The sequence below is a fragment of the Pectinophora gossypiella genome, chromosome 20 (assembly GCF_024362695.1).
Source record: "Pectinophora gossypiella chromosome 20, ilPecGoss1.1, whole genome shotgun sequence".
NCBI lineage: Eukaryota > Metazoa > Arthropoda > Insecta > Lepidoptera > Gelechiidae > Pectinophora > Pectinophora gossypiella.
The window spans coordinates 5603180-5626823 of record NC_065423.1 but is presented as its reverse complement, the minus strand read 5'-3'; the positions used below and the strand labels follow the sequence as shown (position 1 = coordinate 5626823).

The window sequence follows — 23644 nt, the reverse complement described above, 5'->3', positions numbered from 1 at the left end:
GTATTTTTTAACAGAAAATGAAACCAAACGCACCGTTCGTGACGTGTCTCTCACAAGAAGGCGCCATCTAGTGTCTAATAGAGATATTTTTATTATTGGGAAAAATCTGGTCTAACTGGGAAAAAAAATGGTGTATCTTGTAAAGATAAAGAAAAACAAATGTATATTGTGACATTTTTTATTTATTTGTAGATATTATAATTTATAACACTGCGTTTAATTACATACTGATTGAAAGGAAACTACATTTCCTCTAAACAGATGAACTTGCAAAAGAATTAGCCCCAGGGCAGTCATCTTGTACGAAATAAGTTCTGAGAATATATATTTTGATCAAGTAAGTCTGAAATGTAAAACCAATATGTAGTTAGAACTAATCTGCTTATGGTGGATGCCAGTCCTACGAAAGCTGTTTTGAATATAGGTATAGGGCAACTTGATAATGGAATCTTTCTAATAGTTCCTTTTTGAGAAATCTTTCATGGAACTGGCAACCGAGAGTTATTTTCAATCATCATGTGTACGCTCGTCGTCGCGGCGGCGGTTGCGCTGGCGACGGTTCCAGCCCTCGCGGGGTCGCTCGCGCTGCCGGCCCTCCCCGCGGCCGCCACCGCCGCGCTGGAAGAACGAGCCCTGCTTCTCGAAGATACGCTCGTTGGAATCCACCAGGTTGCCAACCTGTGAGATAAAAGTTGTTGTGAAGTTGTGATCAATACACTATTAAATAACAGATGTAATGTATTAAGGACGTTTAAATATTTTTAATAAAGCTACCTTGTCAGCAAGTTGCAACGCCAGGGCTTGCATCCTGGTAGGTTCAGAGCGGTGCAGGATTGCGCATTCACTCGGGTCGTCGAGTGACGCAAGCAGCTCCTCATTGATGATCATCTTGGACACGAGCGAGTGCACGCGTTGCCGCGGCAACTCGAACATATCGGCCAGGGACCGGAGTGACAGTGAAGCATACACGTGGGCGTACGTGAACAGATATGTACGCAGAGACTCTTCGCGGATGAGGCGGCCTAACATCGCGCGTACGTTGTCTGCACCCACCATCAAGTCCCAAACCTAAAAAGTAAAATAAATCCTATAAACATAATATCAAGGTAAATGTTTGATTGATTTGAAATAGAATGAAAAAAAGAACAATGTGAAGGAATTTATATTTTTGAAGAATGTTCTGTAAATACAATACATACCTTAGCATTCATTTTTTCGTTGACAATGAAGTTGAGGCACGCCCTCCAGTCGCCGCGGCGCATGGCCCTGGCGGCGGCCACCGCATGTTCTCGCATGGACTCCGGCGGTCCCACCAGCGCCTGGCGCTCGCTCGCGCGCAGGTTCTGGTAGAAAGTCTTACTGATCATTCGGCGGCGAGCGTCGAATTCATGAGCCGCCATGTACGGAATCTCAATCAGCATCGCTGACACTAAATACACGCACTCCAACAACTCCAGGTTTATATGCATGTGGAATGGCATTTGACGCTGCTTCTCAATCTTTTCCTGTTCTTTGGAACGCTCGTGTTGCCGCTGAGGCAACAGTCCCTGAGCGAGCAGCTCTTTAGGCTTGCCGGTCATCATCAACTCGGCGAGGCAGCCGTGAGCTTCCTTCACGTTCCCGCGGCGGAAGGCGCAGAGACCCAAATTGGCCATGGTGCGGTTGTACAAGATCTGAGTGCTGGGGTCTGAGTGCTGCACCGTCTCCTGGAGATGAGACATGAGCAGGAGGTCGCGGGCCTGGAACCAGTTGTCATGCAAGGCGTGGTGGTAGATGTGGCACAGAATGGCGCGGGTCCTCAGACGGTCGGTCTCGTCGTGAGCATAGATATACTTGCAGAGTCGCTCCATCTTCTTGATGCTGGTTTCTTCACCCGGCGGTAGATCCTTCCTTACCGCACGGGGATCAAACTTGTAATACAAATGGTCTATTTTACGCAGATACGCGCGGCAAATCTCTTGCGGGCTGCCATCACGCTCGACGACCTGGCACACGCGATCAATCAGTGCAGAAACTCGAACTTCATCCTTCAACCTCTCAACATATTCATTGGAGTGAGGATCACACTCCTTCAACAGTTTAGTGAACTCGTCATCCAGCCGCTCCAGGGCCGTGAGCACGCAGCCGCGAACTTTGAACGGTGCAGTCACAAGCTGTTCATTTTCTTCAGTGAAGCTTTCGCTCAGCACCATGTCTTCGTGGGCCAGAAGGATGGTGACCATTTGGTCTACATTCTCAACAAGTCTGGACCAGTATTCTGGCTTCATGGCATCGGAGACTTTAGGATTGTAGTCGAAGAGAGCGGCGACGGTGGCGGCGCGGAGCTTGAGTTGCAGCGCCTCGCCGAGGTTGTGCTGCGCGGCCACGGTGCGCAGCTCGTGCAGCAGCTCTAGCTGCGCACGTCGGTCCGTGCGCTTGCGGCCACGCGCTGCGCTGATCTCGCCCAGCTTTTTCACTACCAGAGCCGCGTCGATGTCGCTATCCTGTAAACCACATATACCATAAGAAAATGCTGTCCATATGTATTTCTGTATAATATAGTAAAAGGATTTTAGGTTTAAAATAACAGATTAATAATTATTCATAAATATTATAGGAGAAAATTACATCACAATGTTTAAATGTTTATTTCAATGTTTTGTATGTTTAATTTATTTAAAAAGCTTTCAATGTAGCTTACCTTAGCAAACATCTTGGGTTTGTCAGAAGTAGCTGCACCCTTCCTGACAGTCTCCCACTCACCGCCATCATCAGCCTGGTCCTTCTTACTGATCTTGCCGGTCCTCTCACGGCGTTCAGCCCTCCTGGCTTTTCGCCTGTCCGCCTTCTCTTCATCCTCTTCCTTCTCAGTGGTCCTCTTCAAGAACCGTTCACGAAGGTTGGTCACTCCACGGGCCTCGTCATCTGAGCTTGAACTAGAGTCTGAGGATGAGGATCCCCAGTCCATAGAGTCAGAGGAGTCGTCTTCCTGGGGCGGAGGCCTACGAGGCGGTTCAGGCGAGCGCCGCACGCGCGGTTTCTCCTTGACTTTGTCTTCGTCATCTGACTCATCTGATGATGAAGTATCTGAAATTTATATGAGAAATATGAGTTTATTTAATTGAATAATCACATTGCAAATTTGCAACATAATTATTCAGAATGTAATCTACTTATAATATTAATTTGTGATTGTTAATCTAATGCTAATTATCAAAAACAAAGCAAGTAATTTCTAACCTTTTCTCTCATCATCCTCATCAGGCAGGTCTGGGTTTTCACGGAATTTAGAAATCTCTGCTTCAAATTCCTTAGTGTACTTCCTCAACTTCTGTCTTAAGGATGTCAGAGCTTTGCTGTTTCCCTTTGAAAGGGTCTTCCTACTATCACGGTCCTGCCAAGCATTGACCACCCAGTCATCAAGTTCTACTAGAGCTCTGACAAAGAACCGTGGTGCAATGCCATTCTCTTCCTTCTGAACAACAGGGGCAGCTCTAGTATAAGCTTTTTGTAACTCTTCAAATGATGCTAGGGCTGATGAGAAATCCTTGATCTTGCGGTGGTTGCGCAAAGAGTGGATGATGCCCTCTAGCTCTTCATAGCGTTTCTCTTTATTGGAGCGGACTATACGCTTTGTTTCCTCCTCATCATCACTGAACTGTAGAGGAAGTATAATCTCATATGATTATTTCATATTATAATTGATTCAAATATGACAAGCAAAGTAGTAGTAGGAGAAAAATGGTAATTATAGATCAGATTATTCTGATTAGAAAAAATCCACTTTATGCAATATTTCATTGGGTTCTGTGTTTTACTTAGTGTTAATTTGCAGGCATATCATAAGTTGCAGTAGTGGAGTACATAAAAACAACAACCAACTTCTATATAGGATCTTGATGAAAGACCAGATCAAAAAGATATTAACAGAAGAATTTAAATTCAAATTCCTGGAAAATCATATCAAATATCCTTTATTGCACAGAAACAAAATATACCAATATAAATCATTCTTGCTGTGAAGCAATTTTAAAAGGGTTTTTGTCATGAAAAAGCAGAACCAAGAAGAAAGAAGGTTGCCTGGAAGAGATTGCTACTTAGCAATAAGGCCGCCTATTGTACTAATTCTATTTCTCTTTTGTTTTGTATTTTGTTTTTTCCTGTTTGTGCAATAAAGTATTTGTTATGTTAACCACTGTGGCAATTAACTTCAAGGGAAAGAGACATGTGGAAGATGCTAGAGGAGGCCTTTGTATCTAAGGAACAAGCTATAAAAAGAACCACTGTGCAACCATACTTTGTATATTATTAGAATATTTACGTTTAAATATGTATAAAATATTTAGTACATTGAAAAACAACATTCTATGTCGAAAGTGTTATATAGTTTTAGTCCGAAATGTACTTACCGTGTAGACGGGTGCTGCGGGGCGCACTACCTGCTCCTCCTCGCTGGAGCTTTCAGACTCGGAGTCTGTCCCGGTGGCGAAAAACCGACTCATGATTGCTACGTCTCTCTAGATTACCTGCAACGCCAAACAATGTCACTCACACTGCACTATACAATATTTTCAAAGTAATAACAAGGGTAATGTGCAAATTGTATGCCAAAATGTAGAAAAAAATCACAAAATAAGGGTTGTTTCAACCTTTTGAGGTTAGAACTTTCACTGTCATTACAACTATGTTCTATTGTAAATAATACCTTCTGTAATGAAAAATATGCGTAGATATATTCTGAACAACAAGAACAAGTGATAAATTCATGAAAATATCTCAGAGTAGAGATAAAAACACATAAAATCCAGTGCGCCCACGACGCACTCCACACGTCAAAAGAATTTGTCTCTGAGCATTTATTTTTTTAATATTTTATTTTCGTTTGGGATATAAGATATTTTGGTCTTACTGATTCACTCACTTTTTTTCTGATATACTGAAAGTCTGAACTCACTGAACGAGTAATTCAATTCAGCAATCACCTGCCCCTTAAATGGTGAAAAGGAAAAAAGATAATTTAATCTATGCTTAAGTTTTGACATTTATTGTTGACAATTGAAATTTTACGAAATGGAGATCGTGCGACCTAATAATATTTCTTTAATTTCTAATGTTTTTTCTTGAAGAAGTTCTTTAGTTGAAAATGGAGTTCACAAGTTTAATTTTTCCATTCACTAAAAACATCTGCCGGACATGCCTCGTAGAATCTGACACAAATATGTTTATGAACATACAAGATGTGATTGAACACGAGATGCATAAAATTAAAATAATTGATATTTTGGTATTTTTAAATTGTTTAGAGGTAATATTTCGTAAAAGTTTTTTAGAATTTTCGTTTTTGCTTCTTACAATTGTAATGATTAATATTTTCGATTTGCAGAATAATGATGAAGAGAATTCTGTACCGTCGGTGAAAAGTAATACAAGTCCAAAATTCAAGTTTTGAGAAAATCGAGTTTAAAGTTAAAAAAATTATAGCTCGCGACTTATAAGGAATAATAGAACAAAAGTTAGATGTGTCGATAGGTGATGATGGAAGGTTTCTTTTCTAATATTTAGTTATATTTAGAACCTAAACAGTAATGGTAGAGGATCAAAATAAATTACATGTATCAGTTGACACAAACTTTTATACTGTGTAAATTGATACAAGTCTACATATAGCTTTTTACACACATAACTATACAAAAGTCATTATTGATATATCATATTTCAATTAATAATTTTACAGTCTTATTGCACAAAAAAACAAAAGTCTTCGAAGAAAGTTTATTTTATAAAGTTGTACAAAGGCAAAATTCTATTTATTTTCTTTAAAAAGTAAAGAAACGTAACTTATATCAATTGACACAAACGATAAACTACAACGAATTTGTGTCAAGTGGTATAACTTGATTTATTTTTTCGGTTTTATTGTGTAAAATGATACATGTTTTTACAAATTTCTAGTAATAAATACATATAAAGATGGTACACGTATATATAGTGTAAGGTGGCGATAATAAAATATTTTTGTTATTATTTTACTCTCAAAACTCGAAAATAACAGGTCAAAACCACCACTGCTGCCCGCTACAAACACATTTTGTCCACCACACTACGCCCCTAATCAAAACCACTGTTGGTTCATTTTTGCAGTCAAAATCTTACAAATTCAATTATGATAATATTTCCACCCCTAACAAATGAAAGTAAGAGGAATCATATTAAGACTGGTCATTAGGAATGTTTCGGGCTAGCCTGGCAGCACGGCCTGGAGATAAAAGTGATGTACCTACGTACTTTTAAACCAAAATCACACAAACTGGTTAGTGTTACTTCTTTCCTGCTGAAACTATTTAAAAGATTACAACTCATTCCACAATCGAAATTCCCTAAAGTATTAAGTAAAGGCGATCGAAGGGGACATTTCCACAGAGGTTTTGATAATTCAATACTTCGAATTATCAAAATTCCCGGTCTAATGGTAGCCCGCAACATTGACAGAACTATAAACAGAGTCGAATCATTGTTGATGATAATAATAGGTACTTAGTGAAAATGAAGATCACTGGTGTACCTTCAAACCTATAGGTTACACAGGGCTATCCTCAGGGTAGGTCTTATCACCTTTACCATGGTCTGTTATGGTTAAGCTAAATGAGTTCGTTTCCGCAAAACTTTACACGTAAGCACACGTTCCGCGTATCCTCGCGTATGGACCACTATTGTGAAGTGGGCAAACTTCCCACTATGTCATCATCATCCTCCTGCCTTTACTCTAGGTGGGGTCGGCACAACATGTATGGGCAAATGTCCCATATCTAATGTTACTTTATTGGGCTCAGTTTTCCGCATAAACACAAGTGGTCCATTATGCGTGCTTTTGTTGACTATGTAAGCCAACTAACTCCTTTCAGAAGCTCAAATACCTCCTGGGATTTTTACAAACTTTGTGACCTGGTTTAATTAAGGGGTTGTGCCCGTGGTGTTGCCAATTATTTCATCACCAGCCCATTAACGTTCCCACTGCTGGGGCACGGGCCTTCCCTATGGATGGATAGGGAGATCGGGCCTTAAACCACCACGCGTGCCCAGTGCGGATTGGTGGTTATTAACGACTGCTAATGCAGCCGGGACCAACGGCTTAACGTGCCTTCCGAAGCACGGAGGAGCTCGAGATGAAAACTTTTTTTTGTGGTCACCCATCCTATAACCGGCCTTTGCGAAAGTTGCTTAAATTCAACCATCGCAGACCGAGCGCGTTTACCGCTGCGCCACCGAGCTTCTCAATTATTGCCAATTATTTATTCTAATCTAATTTATCCCGCAAGATCCCACTGCTGGGCAAAGGCCTCCCCTTCCTCTTTCCATTTTTCAGAGTCCTGTGCGTAATTCTCTCTTATGTAATCAAAATACAGAAAAAAAAATTAACGGTGGTGCTCAGAGTTCAGAGTAGTTATTCCCTTTATAAAGACGAGAAAGCTCGACAAATTTACACCATTCAACGTGTTTGAGAAACTGGTAATCTTCTCTTGAGAAGATGTGGCAGATCCCGATGCTGCCGATGCCGAGCTGGATCCCAGTGGGACCTTAAACCCAAAAGTATGTACGATCATCTACAGCTGTATAGGTTCAAAAATACCACTACCGGCGCTAGCATCAAAGATCTAACCAGCGTGTATTGAAAGCAGCGTTCAATCTGCCACCGCTTAACCTGCATGTTATCATGAAAACTATGTAAAACAGCTATGCTTCGAGCTATGGGAAGGAGACTAATGACAGTTATGACAAATCTCAAATACCTCTTGACTAACCCTGCCATGGTGATAACGACGCCATGATCAGGACCCACAACTTATTGAGGTACTACAAGGTGGTTATAGCAGAAAGAGAAAAAACACGGTTTGGTCTGAAATACTAACGTAATCTATACCCATTCGCAATGCGGATCAGATATGGTTTGTTGTGGCTCTAGACAAAATGGCTTCCCATAGACAGATTTATGCGGAGGTCACCCTAAGATACACACTGGTGGCGCATGGAATCGAACTTGTATGTATCATTATACACGAAATGTTATTGATATCCAAGATCGTATTTTCTGAAATATTTTGATATATATTAATTTATATTACTTTTCACGAAAAAATAAATTTAGTGTTTGATGTTACAACTAAAATTATATCATTATACACGGACCGTGAGAATTCAAGGATGGCGTGTATTTTAATATATGTTGAGTTGCATTTACTTACACCATAATATTTAATGAAAATCTTCATTTCACTTTGATGCAAGTTAAGATGAATTATGTTACACGTGTTATAACAGCATGAATCCTTCACAAACAGTACTTATATCACTGAACACAAAAATTATCTCCGTATTTATAATAGCTACAGTTACGAGAATTAGACAGAAAGAAAGAGAATTTTTTGAACATGAAGTGTGTGCTAATAACTCAAAAGTGATACAACTCGAGTTGTATTACTTTTCACCGACGGTACAGAATTGGCCTCAGGGTATGTGCGCAACGTGCGTGTCGACCGCTCTTCTGGCGTACAACTTCAAGCTTAATTGTCTTAAAGTTAACTCTACTCTTTCACAACTGACTACTGAAACTTCACCCAACTTGCAGAGGTCTGACATTGATTCAATTGATATAAATGTGGTTTACCAGGATCATGAATATGATGTGCCACTGTTTAACCATTCCTCTCTGGACATTGAATCTAATCTTCCTGAGAATAAAGAATTGACTCCTCTACCACCAGTCTCTGAAATCACAGCAGCAGAGCAGCCACCCAGGAAGGAAGGAGATAAAAGATATGCCTGTACTTTGTGCTCAAAATCCTTCACAAGGATCTATGGGCTGCGGTATCATATGGCTAAACATTCTGATGTTCGTAAATACTTGTGTTCTAAATGTGGCAAAGCATTTCACACTGCTAATGGACTCAGGCAGCATTTGATTTCGCACAAAGAGATTGCACAGTTTAAATGTGGCTTCTGCAATAAGACTTACAAGTCAAGACAATCTCTGAAGGAGCATTTCCGGTTGGCACACTCCAGCAACCATAGACATTTTGTGTGTGTAACTTGTGGTAAGCGTTATACAGCAAAGTCAACCTTGATGATGCACATGAATACCCACAGTGGAGAGAAAAAGTTTGCTTGTCCACATTGCCCTAAGACTTACACTAGAGCTTCATACTTGAGGGCTCACACCCTGGTGCATACTGGTCAGGCGAGACCTAGGCCATTCCTCTGCAATTACATAAACTGTGATAGAAGTTTTTCTACAAAACATTCACTCTTGGTACATATTGCACACACACATAAGACCGAGAGACCTCATAAATGTGATACATGTTTGAAAGGCTTTGCTACTGCCTCTGGTCTGAAGGATCACATGGATTCCCACAACAACACAGAGTTGTACTGCAATTATTGCTCCAAGAAATTTGCTAATAAAAGAGTTCTACAGAAACACATTAAAATTCATGATGTGGATGCAAAAGACATGATACTGGAAGTTGTGGTTGATAATGTATTCTTTGATCAGGCGTACTAACAGCACTGAAATTGTGATATGTTAATTATAAGTTTAGTTGTAATAGCTGCACAAAAGATCCCACCATTATTGTAATTTAGTAATAATTTGGAAAATTAAAATGATTAGTTGGTTCTCTTTAATTATTTTGTTTCCTTCTAGGTATGCATAAATTCTTTGTAATAATAGCAATGACAGTTGCTTGTTGCTGTATGTTACATACAGCTTCATAGAATGAAAAGAGGAAAACCACTGCCCTATTTTTCCCTAAAAAGTAGCATGGAAAGTGTTGCTCTTAAATTGATGATGATGAGAATGAAAAGAAGAAATACTGTACCCTATAGATTATTTTTTTAATTTACAAGTAAGTGGGTCTTTTAGACTAATCAGTAAACACATGTCAAGTAAACCCTATCTTATATTTTACTTATTCTTATTTACAACATACACGAACAATATTTTAAACAAATACAAAATTGATAAATTACTGGAATTTCCAGTCCTCTTGATAAGGATACATTCACCCAATCACTGCCCAAAAGTAATAAAAGTAGCAAGGTCATTTTAAAATGTTTATTAATATACAAAAGGAATTAATTACAGTGGGGCACATTTGTTGAATGTACTTATAATAATTATATTTTTTCACTGATAACAATAGTGTGCCAACATTGTTTATGAGTAATCAGATTGTTCACAGAATACGCAAACATGGTATTTACATGACATCAGAGAATGCAGCTCTGATTAATAACAAAAGTATTTGTATTAAAACAACAATCTCAGAAAATTATCTGTTTACAAAAAAAACATGATTTCATCTCTTTGTTGGTAAAAAAGAAAAACATTTCTAATTACATCTACATGCTAGGACCACCACATTTGGGAAGCTTTACAAATACTGAAAATATAATTTTAATCATATCTCTAAAATAATGAAGCTACAAAATAATAAATGTATTAAAAATAAAATTTCACTAATAGGTATCCTTTTTACTAAATCCTTCTGGTTATTGCTTACAGGAATGTTCTTAGAACAATATAATTATTATCATAACCATAACAATGCACTGTACACAACTAGTTTATTTAAATTCATTTTCACCAGTAGAATAATCTTTGCACACTTGAAATGCCAATAAATATGAGACTATTTGCCCAGAAGCTTATTCATCTGCTTGTTCTGTTTGCCAATTTTGAGATCTGCCCCCTCTGCCTTGTCCTGTATTGTGTCTATAAGCTCATTCTGTGTATCAATTTCTTTGCCAAGCTCACATCCAAGATCTTTCAGTCTGTGTATAGCCTGCACCATCTCATCCAGGTTGTCATCTAACAGTTTATTGATGCGCTGGCTGTCCGAGACAGGCTCTGCCATGGACTGCTCGTCAATGCCGCGCAGACGGGCTGAAGGATGGGCATTAAAACGATCATCGCTGGTGATGCCACGGGAGTAGTTGTCTATACTGTCCTGCAACCTGCTACCACTTGGGCCCCCCGACGTGCTGCGCGTGTCAGGCGACGCCTGGCTGCGAGAAGGCGGCGTTTGGTCTGATTTTCCCGAAATGTAATTTTTCAGTCCATAAAACACAGACTTTATCCCATTTAGATGTTTTTGACTGTAATTGAGATTTGTGTTTATTTCATCAAGTCTTTTGTTTGTGTTTTCTAACTGTTCTCGCTGACGTGAGAGTTCCTCGGCCGTGGCAATTCCGATCTGCTCAGACTCGCGTAGCAAACCGACACTTCTTGCGGATGAATCCAAAGTTCGTTGTTCTATTTCGCGTTGTCTTTGCAGCATCTGTTGTTTTTGTCTTTCTAGTTCCCCTATGTGTCCGCCATAGGCTGGGGCGCTGGGTCTGGGCTGTGGTGGAGGAATTCTCGATCTGTAACTATTGACGAAAGTATCGTCGTCGACATCGTCATCCTCGAATAAGTTGCTCGGGTTGCTAATGTACTTATGTCCTGACATGGTGCACTTTGCTTATATGAACACAACACCTGGTACTACGTAGAATAAAGAATATACCTTGACCTCGATAAGACGTGTGATTTTTTGTAGAATAAAATAGAAAAACTTCCTCTTTGTCCGCCCCACTTTTGATGATAATTGATAATTAACTGACTTTGACGTTATAGAAAACACTCAAAAACAAGATACACAACACAACTATATATATTTGAAAGAAACAAAAATAAATAATTTTCCGGTATTTCCTGTAAATATAAAGAACACGAGTGTCTAATTTAGATTAGTATTATATTTTAGTAGTTTAAAATCGTAAAAAATAGCATAAAAATATTATGTTAGAAAAACATGAGTTGATTCGAATCACGATTGAATCATGTAATTTTTTTATTACAATAATAGTTGAGCAATCTTTAGTGTTTTTTAGGTAAGTTCCCATTTATTTTATACCTATTTATATAATTTAAATGAGATGGGAATTTTCCCGTAATGCACCTCCAATGTCATTTCTTGTTTCTGGTATATTTTTGAACGAAACTCTAGTTGTCAAATGATAAATGACAAAATTGTTAATTGTGCCAATATTAATTAGCAGTCAGCGGAATCAATTGTAAAGGTCTTTGATTGTAAATCATTGAACGAATAATCAGTTTTTATAAGTGGACAATTATCTAGAACAAAACAGTGTCCAGGATGATGGCCGCAAAAGGTAACGCGAAATTGATTCTTAAAATCGAGATTAATTATCCAGTTAAAACTTATTGTTGGAACTTGTTTTTTCACATACTACATTTTTCAGTTATGCCGGAGACGGAGGAGCAGAATAGAATAAGATTTCAAGTGGAATTGGAATTTGTTCAGTGTTTAGCTAATCCCAATTATATACATTGTAAGTATTTTGAGGTTAGTTTCTCACATTCCATTTTTGTTTATTATTCGTTGTGTAGCCTAAATAAAAACGTGTAAATTAGTATAAATAGATACGTCCCACTCCGCTATAGTTAGTTAGCAATAACTTACTATATAATATAATTTCATACAAATATACAACAAAAAGTTGTTTATAATACAACTATGTGTTACTTAAGATAGATAGATAGATAGATAAAATACTTTATTGAGCACAATGGACACAGAAACTATGTATTCATATGTGTAGTGACAATATCCGTATGACTAGTTCTAGCACAGCGCGGCTACCTGAAGGAGCAGACGGTGGTTAACTACCTCAAGTACCTGCAGTACTGGCGCGAGCCGGAGTATGCGCGCTACCTCAAGTATCCCATGTGTCTGCACTTCCTTGAGCTGTTGCAACACGAAGCTTTCAGAAGAGAATGTGTCTCTGCACAGGTTAGACTCTACTTCATAGTTTGAGCAAAACTAGTCATCTAAGTATCATCAATCAATTCTACAACAAAATAAAACTATGAACATTTTGTGCTAGATTATCTTTTAACACTATCTTAGAATTTCAATAATGAGTTTAAATGCAAGTTACCTTATTATGAGTTGTGACTGCCCATCTAACAGGGATTATGGGCATGAATTATATGCTTGTTTAGTACAATAAAGTTATGGACCCAATATTGACTTTTATTCCAGGTTTGCAAATTCATGGATGACCAGGCAATTTTACTGTGGCAACACTACACGAGGCGTCGCACGCGCACGCTGCAGCCGCCGGATGCGCCCGCGCCGGCCGCTCCCAACGCGCCGCCGACGCAGGGACCGCCGCGCCACCAGACATAGGTAGTATCTAGATACTTTACATTAGAGCTGGTTCTACATATTCCTAAATATTAGGTGGAATTTTACATTACATTCGGTAGGATTTATAAAGGATTTTTACTTCATAGTAACCCACTGTATTTCAATGTTTATTAAAGTTACATAAACATAAACTGCCTATATACGTCCCACTGCTGGGCACAGGCCTCCACTCAATCAACCGGAGGGGGTATGCTCAGCATGTTGGAGTATGCTCCATACCCCCTCCGGTTGATTATTAAAGTTAAATAAAGTGAAATTTCAATATTTGGGAATGAGTAGTGTAATTTTTAGTACATCATCGAAATATAATGATATTTTTTCAAAGGGAAAGTAGTTGTGATGGGTTGGTTACTGGTGTTTTCTATCGATATTTATTTTAGTTTGGTAGTTTAGTTCTTAATGCTTATAAAAATTACTAAATTAGCAGTAGAATTGTGTATCTGCAGAGAGTGTACTTAAAACATATAATTTAGACAGACAACTATCACTCATACTCCTTGTGTGAGTGGGCAGAGCCATAATGCCTTACCGAGTAAGAGTGAGACAGAGAGTACGCGTGCGCTGCTCTTTACTCTAGAGTAAGGACCAGTCTAGACTAAAGTAACGCTCAGAGTGGGCGAGGTAAATCGAATTCGGCGCCCAATACGAATTGGGGCAGCATGGAGAGCTACCTTTCTATACGCAGCATTATTCTTTATTTAATGCTATCGGCCAATGTATTTTTATTAAAATATAAGGTCCATTTTCAAAAGCATTTTTACTCTGTATTTATTATATTTCGATGGCGTTAATGTAGTCATAAGTTGATTATGTTTAAGAATGAAAATGATAAAGTCATTTAAATTACAAAAACTCAAAAATAACACATTGTATCCACGCAATGTAATAAAACCACATAAAACTAATTCGTAAATGTAAAATCTTAAACAGACATTGAATGTAATTCATCACTTGTATATTAGGTGATAGATAATCATCTCTCATAAGCATAAGCATTTGTATAGAGACTGAGTATGATTAAGTATTTTCTATCTACAACATTGTAAATATATTGATTAAGGTAAATTGTGATAAATAAAAATATTTTTTAAAGTTGATCAGTATTTTATAACCATATTTTTCCATACAACACCTTGCGGATTTATTTAATAAACATTTTCTCTATAATTGTATTCCAAATTTGAATGGTACTTACTTATTAATTTATAACAATGAAATAGATAACTACAAACATACATACATAAACAGCCTATATACGTCCCACTGCTGGGCAAATAGATAACTATGAATAATTTAAAAGAAATTCCAATTCTCACTACTACTAATACTTATAAACCAGTTTTTAAATTTTAATCTTAAAATAATAACACAAAGAGAAGCCATTGATATCTCTAGCAACGGCTTATTATTAAGTACCTTCCGGACCGCGACTATACAGATCAAATAGGTAGGAAATAAGTAGAAATGGAAGAAAGAGGATGGATAGGCCGTAACGCGCATTTTGTATGGGAACCGCTGACGCCGACTCAACCCCGCTCTCTTTTACTACTACTCCTGCAAACAGATAACTACTATAGCTCTACTGCTTCTCAAATTCCATAGCTACTTTACCGGCAATGTATATTTTATGTGATAGGCTGCAATTTTATCATTACTTTTCGCAAGATACTGCATACAAAAGTATTTTTTTGATAAATAGCCGATCATACTAAGATTTTTAGCTTTCCTGTTATAGGAGGGATTTCCTTGTATGATAGTCGACATTTGAATTTTTGCACTGTAAGTTATACTGATTAAGACGTCCTTTTAATATCGTAAAGTAAGTGTTTTCGTGTGTCGTAAAGTTTGTGGCCGAGTGAAGTGCAAAGTTGAAGTAAATATTTGCTTATATTTGTATCTAATACGTGATACAGACAGACACTCGCGCTTTATAATATTAGTATTGATTACATGATTAGTTAGTACTATAGTTGAATAATAATAAAACACTTTATTACACACATGTTTCCAAGTCATTTACAGGAGAAACTTATTCTAAGTACTACTTATTCGTTTCTTGTTAACGAAGTTTCTTATTTCTTAATTGTGGGAAAGTTATTTAGTAAAGGGTCGTGGTCGCCGTCGGCTCGCCAGACAAAGCGCCCGCAGGGTACAGAAGTAGAGCAGCTCCACCGCACTCATCACGCTGAAGCCCATGCATAGCCCTAGCAAGCCTCCCGTGTTAGCTAGGACAATAGTAATATTAAATATTATAATTATTTGTGCAGCATAAAACGAAGCGAATATTATATATTTTTTTAAAGCAGTATATAAAGCGAAGGTTGGTGGTAGGGCTGGCAGAGGAAGCTCTAAAAGGACGTATTGATCAAATTGGAGATGCCCTTAGAAAAGGTTCAGTAAGATCTAATCTGAACCGGCGTGCGTATATGAAACGATTGATTAATGTGGAGGAAGCAAGAGAAGTATGTTAGGATCGAAGCAAATGGAATTCCATTGTCTCTGCTTACGCCGGTGGGAAATAGGCGTGAGTTATATAGTGAGTTGGTGGTATATAATTGTTTGTGAATAATGCGCGCTGGCTTATAATCGTATCCCCATACCGTTCCTATCACCTTCACAGTATTATCGTATTTTTCAACGTCTTATGCAGACAAGAGTGCAGCGTCTCGCTAGTGATCATGGTACGAATATGGAGATTCGGTGATCGCCTCGAGAAATTAATAAAACCTTTTCCTGCTTAAAAGTCAGTCAAAAGTGGTTTTTGACTGAAAACGTGTACTACACCGGTTTAGCAACACTCGAAAACATAATTTCGTGGAATAAAATAGGTATTGGGTACTTCATAAAAATATACCTACATATAAAAAGACAGATAAAAAGCTCATGTGTAAGCAAGGATACTCACAAAGAAACTCCGTGAGTCCAAAAATCTCTCCCTTGGTGAATCTCTGGAATTTACCATCTTCGAAGTAGAAATGTACGACTAACATGTTTTTTCTGAAATAAACACACGAAGAGAGATGTAAAAGACTGATTAACAGATCGAGTGTTTATTTAACTACACATTACAGAAAAATAAGTTTTTGGAAAGATTATAATGAAATATATTTACTAGGGAAATATACAGTGTTCAAAAAAGATAAATACTCTAAACCGATGAGCACCTATGAAGACCTCATAAGGGCCTGATCTATGTACGCAAAACACGTTTTATCCGAAGGTCCTAATCTTTTAGAATTTTGTGGTATATTACTTGAAATAGTCAGCAGTCCGATGGTTGAGCTGCTTGGCCAACTGCTCCACGAGCCGCTCGCTGAGCGCCGCGCTGCTGATACGCTCCGTGTAGGACAACTCCGAGCATGACGGCATGCAGTCCTCGCACAGGCGATCTTGTGCTGAGAGAAATATGTCATTATTCACATACATGGATTTCCACCATATTGCGTCGTGGATTTCCAGCAAAATACATTATTTATATAAAAAAAGCTACAGCCGGTAGTGTCCTAATGCCAGTTCGTCTCGATTATTTGTTGTAAAAACAATAAATAAACAAGTACTTAAAGGTTTTGTAGAAATAGAGTAGTTGAAGTACCCAGGCTAGTATTTTTCCATACGCTAGAGTAGCACTTTGCATCTGCTTTGCCACAAACACGCGTGGTTCTATTTTCTGCAAGAAAAATGAAAATTAAGTAAACAGAAAAGTGTGTTTCTTATTTATCAACATAGAAACTAATTACTTACTGGGCATATAATACAGAACGCATTCGCAAAGTTCCAACATCTGTTTGGCTTCGCATTCCATTTCACAGTTCCGCATAGTGTAAGTCCTGTAATATAGTATTTATTATATTGGTGTATTATGACCTTACTATGACGTATAAAAACTCACAAAATCACTTCCATTGAAACTTTATAATCTTTATCACTTCATTCAATTAGCGGGCAGATCGAAAGTGTCTAAGAAAAGCCGTTTAGATTCTTTGATTGCCTCGCACAACTGATACTGATCACTCACCTGAAAAACGCCAATGTCTTTTCACTAGAGAACCAACACAGCCTCTTCCTTATATCAATTGTATTTAGAGCAGATTGAGCGTCCAAAATACGAGGTTGTATGGCCACGCGAGCTTCTATGCCTGCTCCGTATATCTCTCCTAGATTTGCTATTTTCGGTGTTTCTGTTGGATTATGAAGCAGGATCTGCGAAAAACCAATTAAGAGCTGAAAGGATGGTTTTAACAAAATATTATCTTCGTACATCGTCGTACCTCATCTTATAATCTTTTGTACGGCTGGATCTATAAGTCAATGAGAAAATTAAGAGGTGAAATAAAATAAAGCCAAATCAAAAAATATAATCGAATCTACACACAAACATGAAACATTATAGGAAAATGATACATAAGAAAGATAACAGCACGATTGGCGGCCTTAGCCCTGACCAGAGACAGGAAGTATGACGGATAGGTAAGGTGAGAATCCTTATTAATCTTTAAGATTGATGTGATTTACCTTAAATCCTGCACTCTTTGTTGAAGCACAGTAGTATTCAGCCACGTTGGCGTCCACTACCAATGATAACCCGTGGTGAGTACCAACCCCTGAAAAATAAATACCAGCATATTCCTGAGTTTGTTACGAATCCGGTAACGGTATGTTGGACATTGGGTGCAAGTATTGTGATTGACTTAAAGATAATCTTTGTAATTATGTTGGTCATGAGTCAATTGTACACTTTGCAGCATAATACTGGCTGGATAGTGACTGACTGTACCTTTTGGTCTCCAGGGAAATCCATCCGGTGGTGAATCAGGTGGATATCCCCCTTCGGGCGTCCAATCCACAGAGGGCGAAGGAAAAGTGATGTTCATGTCATTTATGTTTTTTCTGAAAATATATGTTAAAGGTCTTAAATGAAATTAGTATTGAGTTTTGAGAGAAATAATATTGAAATGAAAATTATTTTAGCTGGGGAGATTGTCTAACTCTTTTTTTCTGCTCAAGATGATTCGAAAGCACGAGTCTAATTGGTAAAGTGGAAAGTGATATAGGACCCGAAAGCGAGTTAGAAGGTATGGGAGTACACAGGAAAAACAATATAGGACACAAACATAACCTAAAGAAAGAAGGAAAGAAAAGATTATGAAGATGTCGTAAGTTGACATGATGGTATAGGATTTAAATTCAAAACCGAAATCCTCGAACTCTGATGCAAAAGATTAATTGAAGGGGATAAACGATTGAATGTTTGATTTAAAAAGGATTTTGTTAGACATTTAACCCCAAGTGATTGGAGTCTTACGGGTCCCTGAACATGTAGTCCCTGTGCACAGCGTTGAAGGTGCAGCACAATCCTTCGTCAGTCAGTTGCGCGTTGAACAGGTCCTGGCAGCTCATTGACTTCGAGTTCCACGTACAGTCTAGCAGCATCTCGTTGCACGGTTGGGTTACCTATTGATTTAGGTGAAACTTGTTAAATAACATGTTTAAAGAATTGACCTACTTTTCAGTGTAGTTTTATTTAGTTTCAACGTAGGTTAGGTTCATTGGTTTCTCTATACTTGGTGTCTTCGCTATCTTTTCGTAATAGGTATTTTTAGAATTCCACTTCTTATCTCCAACTTTTGCTTACATTTATCAGAAATTGTCGTGTGTGGTCCCAGTCGGCGGACCCTGCGACGTCATCTTCGAAGATGTCTGCAGCCTGATCTTCATCAACACACAGGCTTTCTAGGAGCTTTATATCCACAAGATCTCTGAAAATATTATAAATCTTGTGTTATTGGAGGAGGGCTTAGTATATTTTGGTGATCGAAATATATATGATCTTGCATAAGAAGATTCAATCATCAATTCTTTTCAACCCACTCTAGAAAATAAACCTTTTCTACTTCTCTAAGGCATATTGGCCTTACCTATATTGAAAATTATCTGTTCCAAAGTCAAAACAAGATCAAATCTTACGCCTAAACGCACCTATCAACATAAGATATTACCCAAAGTGTTTATAACGTTCAGCAACGGTCTTCTTCGCTTGGTTGACGTTGCAGATGGTGATGGCTGGGAATGGCAAGCTGGTCAGAGGAATGTTCTCAGGGTTGACGCTCACTATCATCGGCGATAACCGCCATTTGTTGTAGATGTTCAGGATGAAGAAGGCAGCGCATACCAGTGAGCAACAGAATGCCGTTAGCCAGAAAAATCTACAATAGATTTAATTATATAGTCAGATATTTTGGAAGACTATAATATCTAAACGAGGACAGTTGCCGATAACAAAATTCAAACTATATTTGACTCTGCGATTGGACTAGTTCGGATTAGCTGCATCGTGTCTTAAGCATGTTTGGCATTTTAGATGATTATTGATGCATCAGTAGCAGTAGAAAAGTAGGACTAAGAGTTTAAGTAAGTTTTGAGGTGTTTATACGCGTTCACCTTTCGAACCACGTGAGCTTTTTCTCTCCAATGTACCGGAGTCCATGCAAAGTGGACGTCATCAGATATTCTCGCAGGTCTTTACGGAACTCTTCCGTGGTGTATATCGGGATTGTTTGTGATTTCACGCCCATCATGTTTGACTACAAGAGAATATACAGATTATAGGTACTGTATACAGGTATACTGTATATACGTACGAAAACTAAAAATATGATAACCGCCGTGTAGCGTAAACCGAGGTAAGATCAGTCACTCATATATACATACATACATACATACCTACTACGGGACATGCAGAAACTATGGAATTTAATTTGCTTCGATCCTGAAATACTTCTCTTGCTTCATCCACTCTTACCAATCGTTTCATACATGCACGCCGGTTCAGAATAGATCGTACTAAACATTTTGTTAAGGACATCTCTCTCTCTCTATTTAAGAGCTGCGCTCTTGTCGGTGGAGTAACCGCCATTCCTCTCTTCTTCCCGCCAAAACCTTCACCTCCCGATACGACACGACCTGCACCTTCTCTTTTATTTGTTTCATAAATGTCTACCCCTTCCTCTCTTCCCTTCAATTTTTCCTTCTATAATGTTTGTTATAAATGAATCGTGTCGTATCAGGTGGCCAATCATATTTCCTCTCCGGTTCTCTACAGTCTTCAATATGGTTCTCTTTTCTTCAACTCTTTCCAGCACTTTAAGGACATCTACAGTTTCGTAAATGTCTTCCTAGATCTTCCTCTGCCAGCTCTACCAACAACCTTCGCTGCTTTCGTACCTAATCTTACTATCCTCCATCCGTTCTACAATCAATCATTCATGTATTGTACTATTTCTTATTTTATGTCTTCTTTCTTAACACATTAGGTACTGCACATATGTGTTCAAAGGTACAAACCTCACTACGACTCCTGGTCATAGGTAACTTGTGGTCCCAGACATACCACGGCGGCGGGTCTGGTTTCACTTGGGTATTCCAGTAGTTTTGCTGTTGGAATTAATTACATATAGGTACGTTTCTAGGGATAGGTAAAAGGTGAGTACTTAGACTTAGGAAGTTAAGCGAGTAAATTAGAATTAGTTTTGTTTTTAGGGATCGTTGGTTCGCAAGTACTATAAATCAATAAGTACCATAAGTTAAAAACACCTACCGTATTCGTGTGGCGTAAAAGTACACAGCCAGTACCGCGAGGGTTGCAGGCCAGAGACTGGAGTTTTAATTTCTGTGTAAACCCGTGCGTACAAATTCGAACAATACAAAAAGACACTCTAACATCTTACCGCCGCTATGTGCTGTGCAACGTGTTGTATAGTATAGCTAAAGTCACATGTTCAGCGGGACAACATGATTAATCCTATAAGCAAGACCCGGTTGAGCCATGAGGCCTCCCCGTTTGTCCGGCCACTTACCTAAAAAAAAAACAAATTTTTCGAAGTTCATGATTATTTACCTTTCTAAAAGTATCAGCAGGGTTCTTTCGAGGTCGTATTCCCTCTGTATTTGGGTAAGACATTTTTTTGTACTTGAACTCTACAAGAGTTATTGTAGTATACAAGCCAAGAGTGCCCAAACAGTCACAATGAAAACCAAATTTTGTTTCATTAAATCCTTCTACTTCGTTACTGTCCAGGTTTACGATGTAGAGGGTGTTCTTTTTTGAAAATGATTTCACGAAGGTAAGTTACCGTGTCCTAAAATAGATGACGCATACCTAATGATCATGGGTACCTAAATCACTCCAGTCTCCAGGGCTAATCGGTTCATGACATCCATTTTAGGGTTTCGTATCAAAAGTGGCTACAAGTTGTCATTTTAGATTACTAACTTGTGGCTCTGCGCACTCATTAGCGGTGTGAGTTTATGTATGCATGTTCCATGGAGGAGGTACACTATAAAATGTCTTTTTTCCCATTTGTAACATCCTCTTACTGTTACTCTGTTACTGGTTGGGAAACATATTCGTGTAATGAATAATTATATCACTACCCAGATCCCTCTCCCAGCATGACTTCATGTTTATTCTGTGGTTAACTTGCTTTGCGTTTATTTTTAGAAAAGCAAGTCAGCCGACCTTCTGTCAGTTTCCCAACTTTGCATAAAATGTAGCCGATTACCGCAGTACGGCCGAAGTGCGTTTGCTTTATTGAATTGGATAGTGACTATGTCAGTATTGCAAATACGGAGTTTGTAGTTAGTTACTATCTGCCTCATAATGTATTTGTTGGATGGATGGATGATCGCTGTTGCAACGACCGTTGAGCGAGATATATTTGGTCTCCCATCATCCGAACAATTGTAATTAATTCGATGCTCTTTTGTAAAGTGCTTATTTGAGAGCATTTTCATTTTTCGTTCTTATATATAATCTTTAAAGCTAGACTACTGCGCCATGATCTGTGAACGTTTCTTTGTTCTATAACTATCCTTCTAATAAGATCCCGTTATCGCCTTTAGGATAATTAGCCTTTAACTTTCGCAAAGGCATTTTATCTAACTATAGTTTGTTTGGTGTAAAAGAAAGCTCGGTGAGGTGCAGCTACTCAGTTCATCTTGCGATGGATGTACCTCTGATTACTCAGATTACGAGATCTGAATAATATACGGTCGTGAGCTTATTTATTGCTAGTGTTCTGATTTAATCCTACTTACAGGCGGCATGTTAGCTTATATGGTTATCATCTCCCTAGCATTATCCTGTTTTTCACAGGGTTCCCTTACCTAACCTGAAGATTTGACAAGTCCGGTTTTTTACAGAAGAGACTGTCTGTCTGACCTTCCAACCGCGATGGGTAAACCTAATATAGGTTTGGTCACCTCCGAAAATGAAAATGTATTTCTTGGGAATGTGAGTTTCCCCACGATGTTTTTCTTCACCACTGAGCACGTGATAATCATTTGATCTAAACATGAATTTGAAAACAAATTCGACAATCATTGGTTTAGGACTGTGCTGGATTCAAACCAATTAGCTTAACTGTATTAGTTTATATGGTTATAAACCTCTTAAATTACGGCCTATGACATGATATTTACCGGCTGATTACAAGAAACCCCCTGTGTATTGATCTAATTTGATACCAAATGTTTGCGGTTTAATCGTCGTGTTGCGTCAACCGAATGATAGATCGGCCTTGCACCGCCTCCCTTGCTGGTTCGATGGCAAAATTATACATTTTCCGCTTATTCCTCCGCCATGTAATTAGTCGTGTGCTTTACGATCGTAAATTATACCAAGAACCGTTCATTTACACGGAGTAATTCTCCCAATTTAGTGGACCTATTGAGGACATGCAACCTATGCTTTTGATGGTTTCTTTGTTTTAACTGTAATTGTATCGCTTTCGATTTTTTTTGGGTAAGTTTGTATCTATAACAATATTAATTCATATATGTTTTGATAAGATAGTTTTGTTACTTTTCGTAAGCTTTATTATTTTCGGTTTAAAGTTTAAAATGGGCCATTTTAAAATTACATTAGTTTTCGCACTTCTTTTTTGTCTATGCCATATTTAGCTAAATATCAGTCTTTATCTCTTCTCTGTTTTCGTAATGGGTTACGTAGACGATTTTATTATGTCCCAGAACTTACCATAAGATATAGTTGTACTAGTGTCGGCTGTGGCATGTCACCGGCGTTGTTTTTACAGCAAATATTTCAACACTGTGCCGTATCTACTATCAACGCGATCAATGCACTTTCATAACACTAGTCACGTTATGGTTCCCATTTGCAATTTATTTTTACTTCTGTACCAATTGCTTTTTACAACTGTTTGACACGCGAAAGTATAGTTAAATAGTTTTTTTTTTGCATTTAAGTTATTGGAAGTAGTAGGTAGTACTTTCCCTCGGAATATTCTATTCTTAGAATTTTCAATTGTCCCATAATATATACGTAAATTGTTTGAATACGTGTTGTTTGATATCACTGTAATTAAGGGCCATCG

General features: G+C 38.2%; 5 protein-coding genes across 5 annotated transcripts; 2 read left to right on the top strand and 3 right to left on the bottom strand.

The window, feature by feature from the left end:
* Positions 1-164: 164 nt before the first annotated feature.
* Positions 165-4820, bottom strand: LOC126375992 (eukaryotic translation initiation factor 3 subunit C). Its single transcript, XM_050023132.1, has 7 exons — positions 4685-4820; positions 4389-4505; positions 3220-3637; positions 2681-3066; positions 1200-2483; positions 775-1068; positions 165-678 (listed from the first exon to the last, which is right to left on the bottom strand). Exons 2-7 carry the CDS (start codon positions 4479-4481, stop codon positions 508-510), a joined length of 2646 nt encoding a protein of 881 aa, XP_049879089.1. The 5' UTR covers positions 4482-4505; positions 4685-4820; the 3' UTR covers positions 165-507.
* A 196-nt stretch (positions 4821-5016) lies between these two features.
* LOC126376022 (zinc finger protein 782-like) lies at positions 5017-9660 on the top strand. Its single transcript, XM_050023175.1, has 3 exons — positions 5017-5284; positions 5363-5381; positions 8478-9660. The coding sequence occupies exons 1-3, from the start codon at positions 5123-5125 to the stop codon at positions 9536-9538; spliced, it is 1242 nt and encodes a 413-aa protein (XP_049879132.1). The 5' UTR covers positions 5017-5122; the 3' UTR covers positions 9539-9660.
* Positions 9661-10075: 415 nt separating this feature from the next.
* On the bottom strand, positions 10076-11644 carry LOC126376053 (synaptosomal-associated protein 29). Its single transcript, XM_050023218.1, has one exon. It carries the CDS (start codon positions 11484-11486, stop codon positions 10668-10670), a length of 819 nt encoding a protein of 272 aa, XP_049879175.1. The 5' UTR covers positions 11487-11644; the 3' UTR covers positions 10076-10667.
* A 384-nt stretch (positions 11645-12028) lies between these two features.
* LOC126376079 (mediator of RNA polymerase II transcription subunit 31) lies at positions 12029-14348 on the top strand. Its single transcript, XM_050023248.1, has 4 exons — positions 12029-12192; positions 12283-12372; positions 12664-12833; positions 13086-14348. Exons 1-4 carry the CDS (start codon positions 12177-12179, stop codon positions 13230-13232), a joined length of 423 nt encoding a protein of 140 aa, XP_049879205.1. The 5' UTR covers positions 12029-12176; the 3' UTR covers positions 13233-14348.
* A 999-nt stretch (positions 14349-15347) lies between these two features.
* On the bottom strand, positions 15348-21210 carry LOC126376392 (pickpocket protein 28-like). The gene is made up of 14 exons (XM_050023717.1): positions 21148-21210; positions 20595-20684; positions 19692-19834; positions 19250-19456; positions 18886-19009; positions 18556-18704; positions 18028-18140; positions 17766-17854; positions 17269-17453; positions 16995-17080; positions 16846-16920; positions 16507-16648; positions 16159-16250; positions 15348-15478 (listed from the first exon to the last, which is right to left on the bottom strand). Exons 1-14 carry the CDS (start codon positions 21208-21210, stop codon positions 15348-15350), a joined length of 1689 nt encoding a protein of 562 aa, XP_049879674.1.
* Between the last annotated feature and the right edge of the window lie 2434 nt (positions 21211-23644).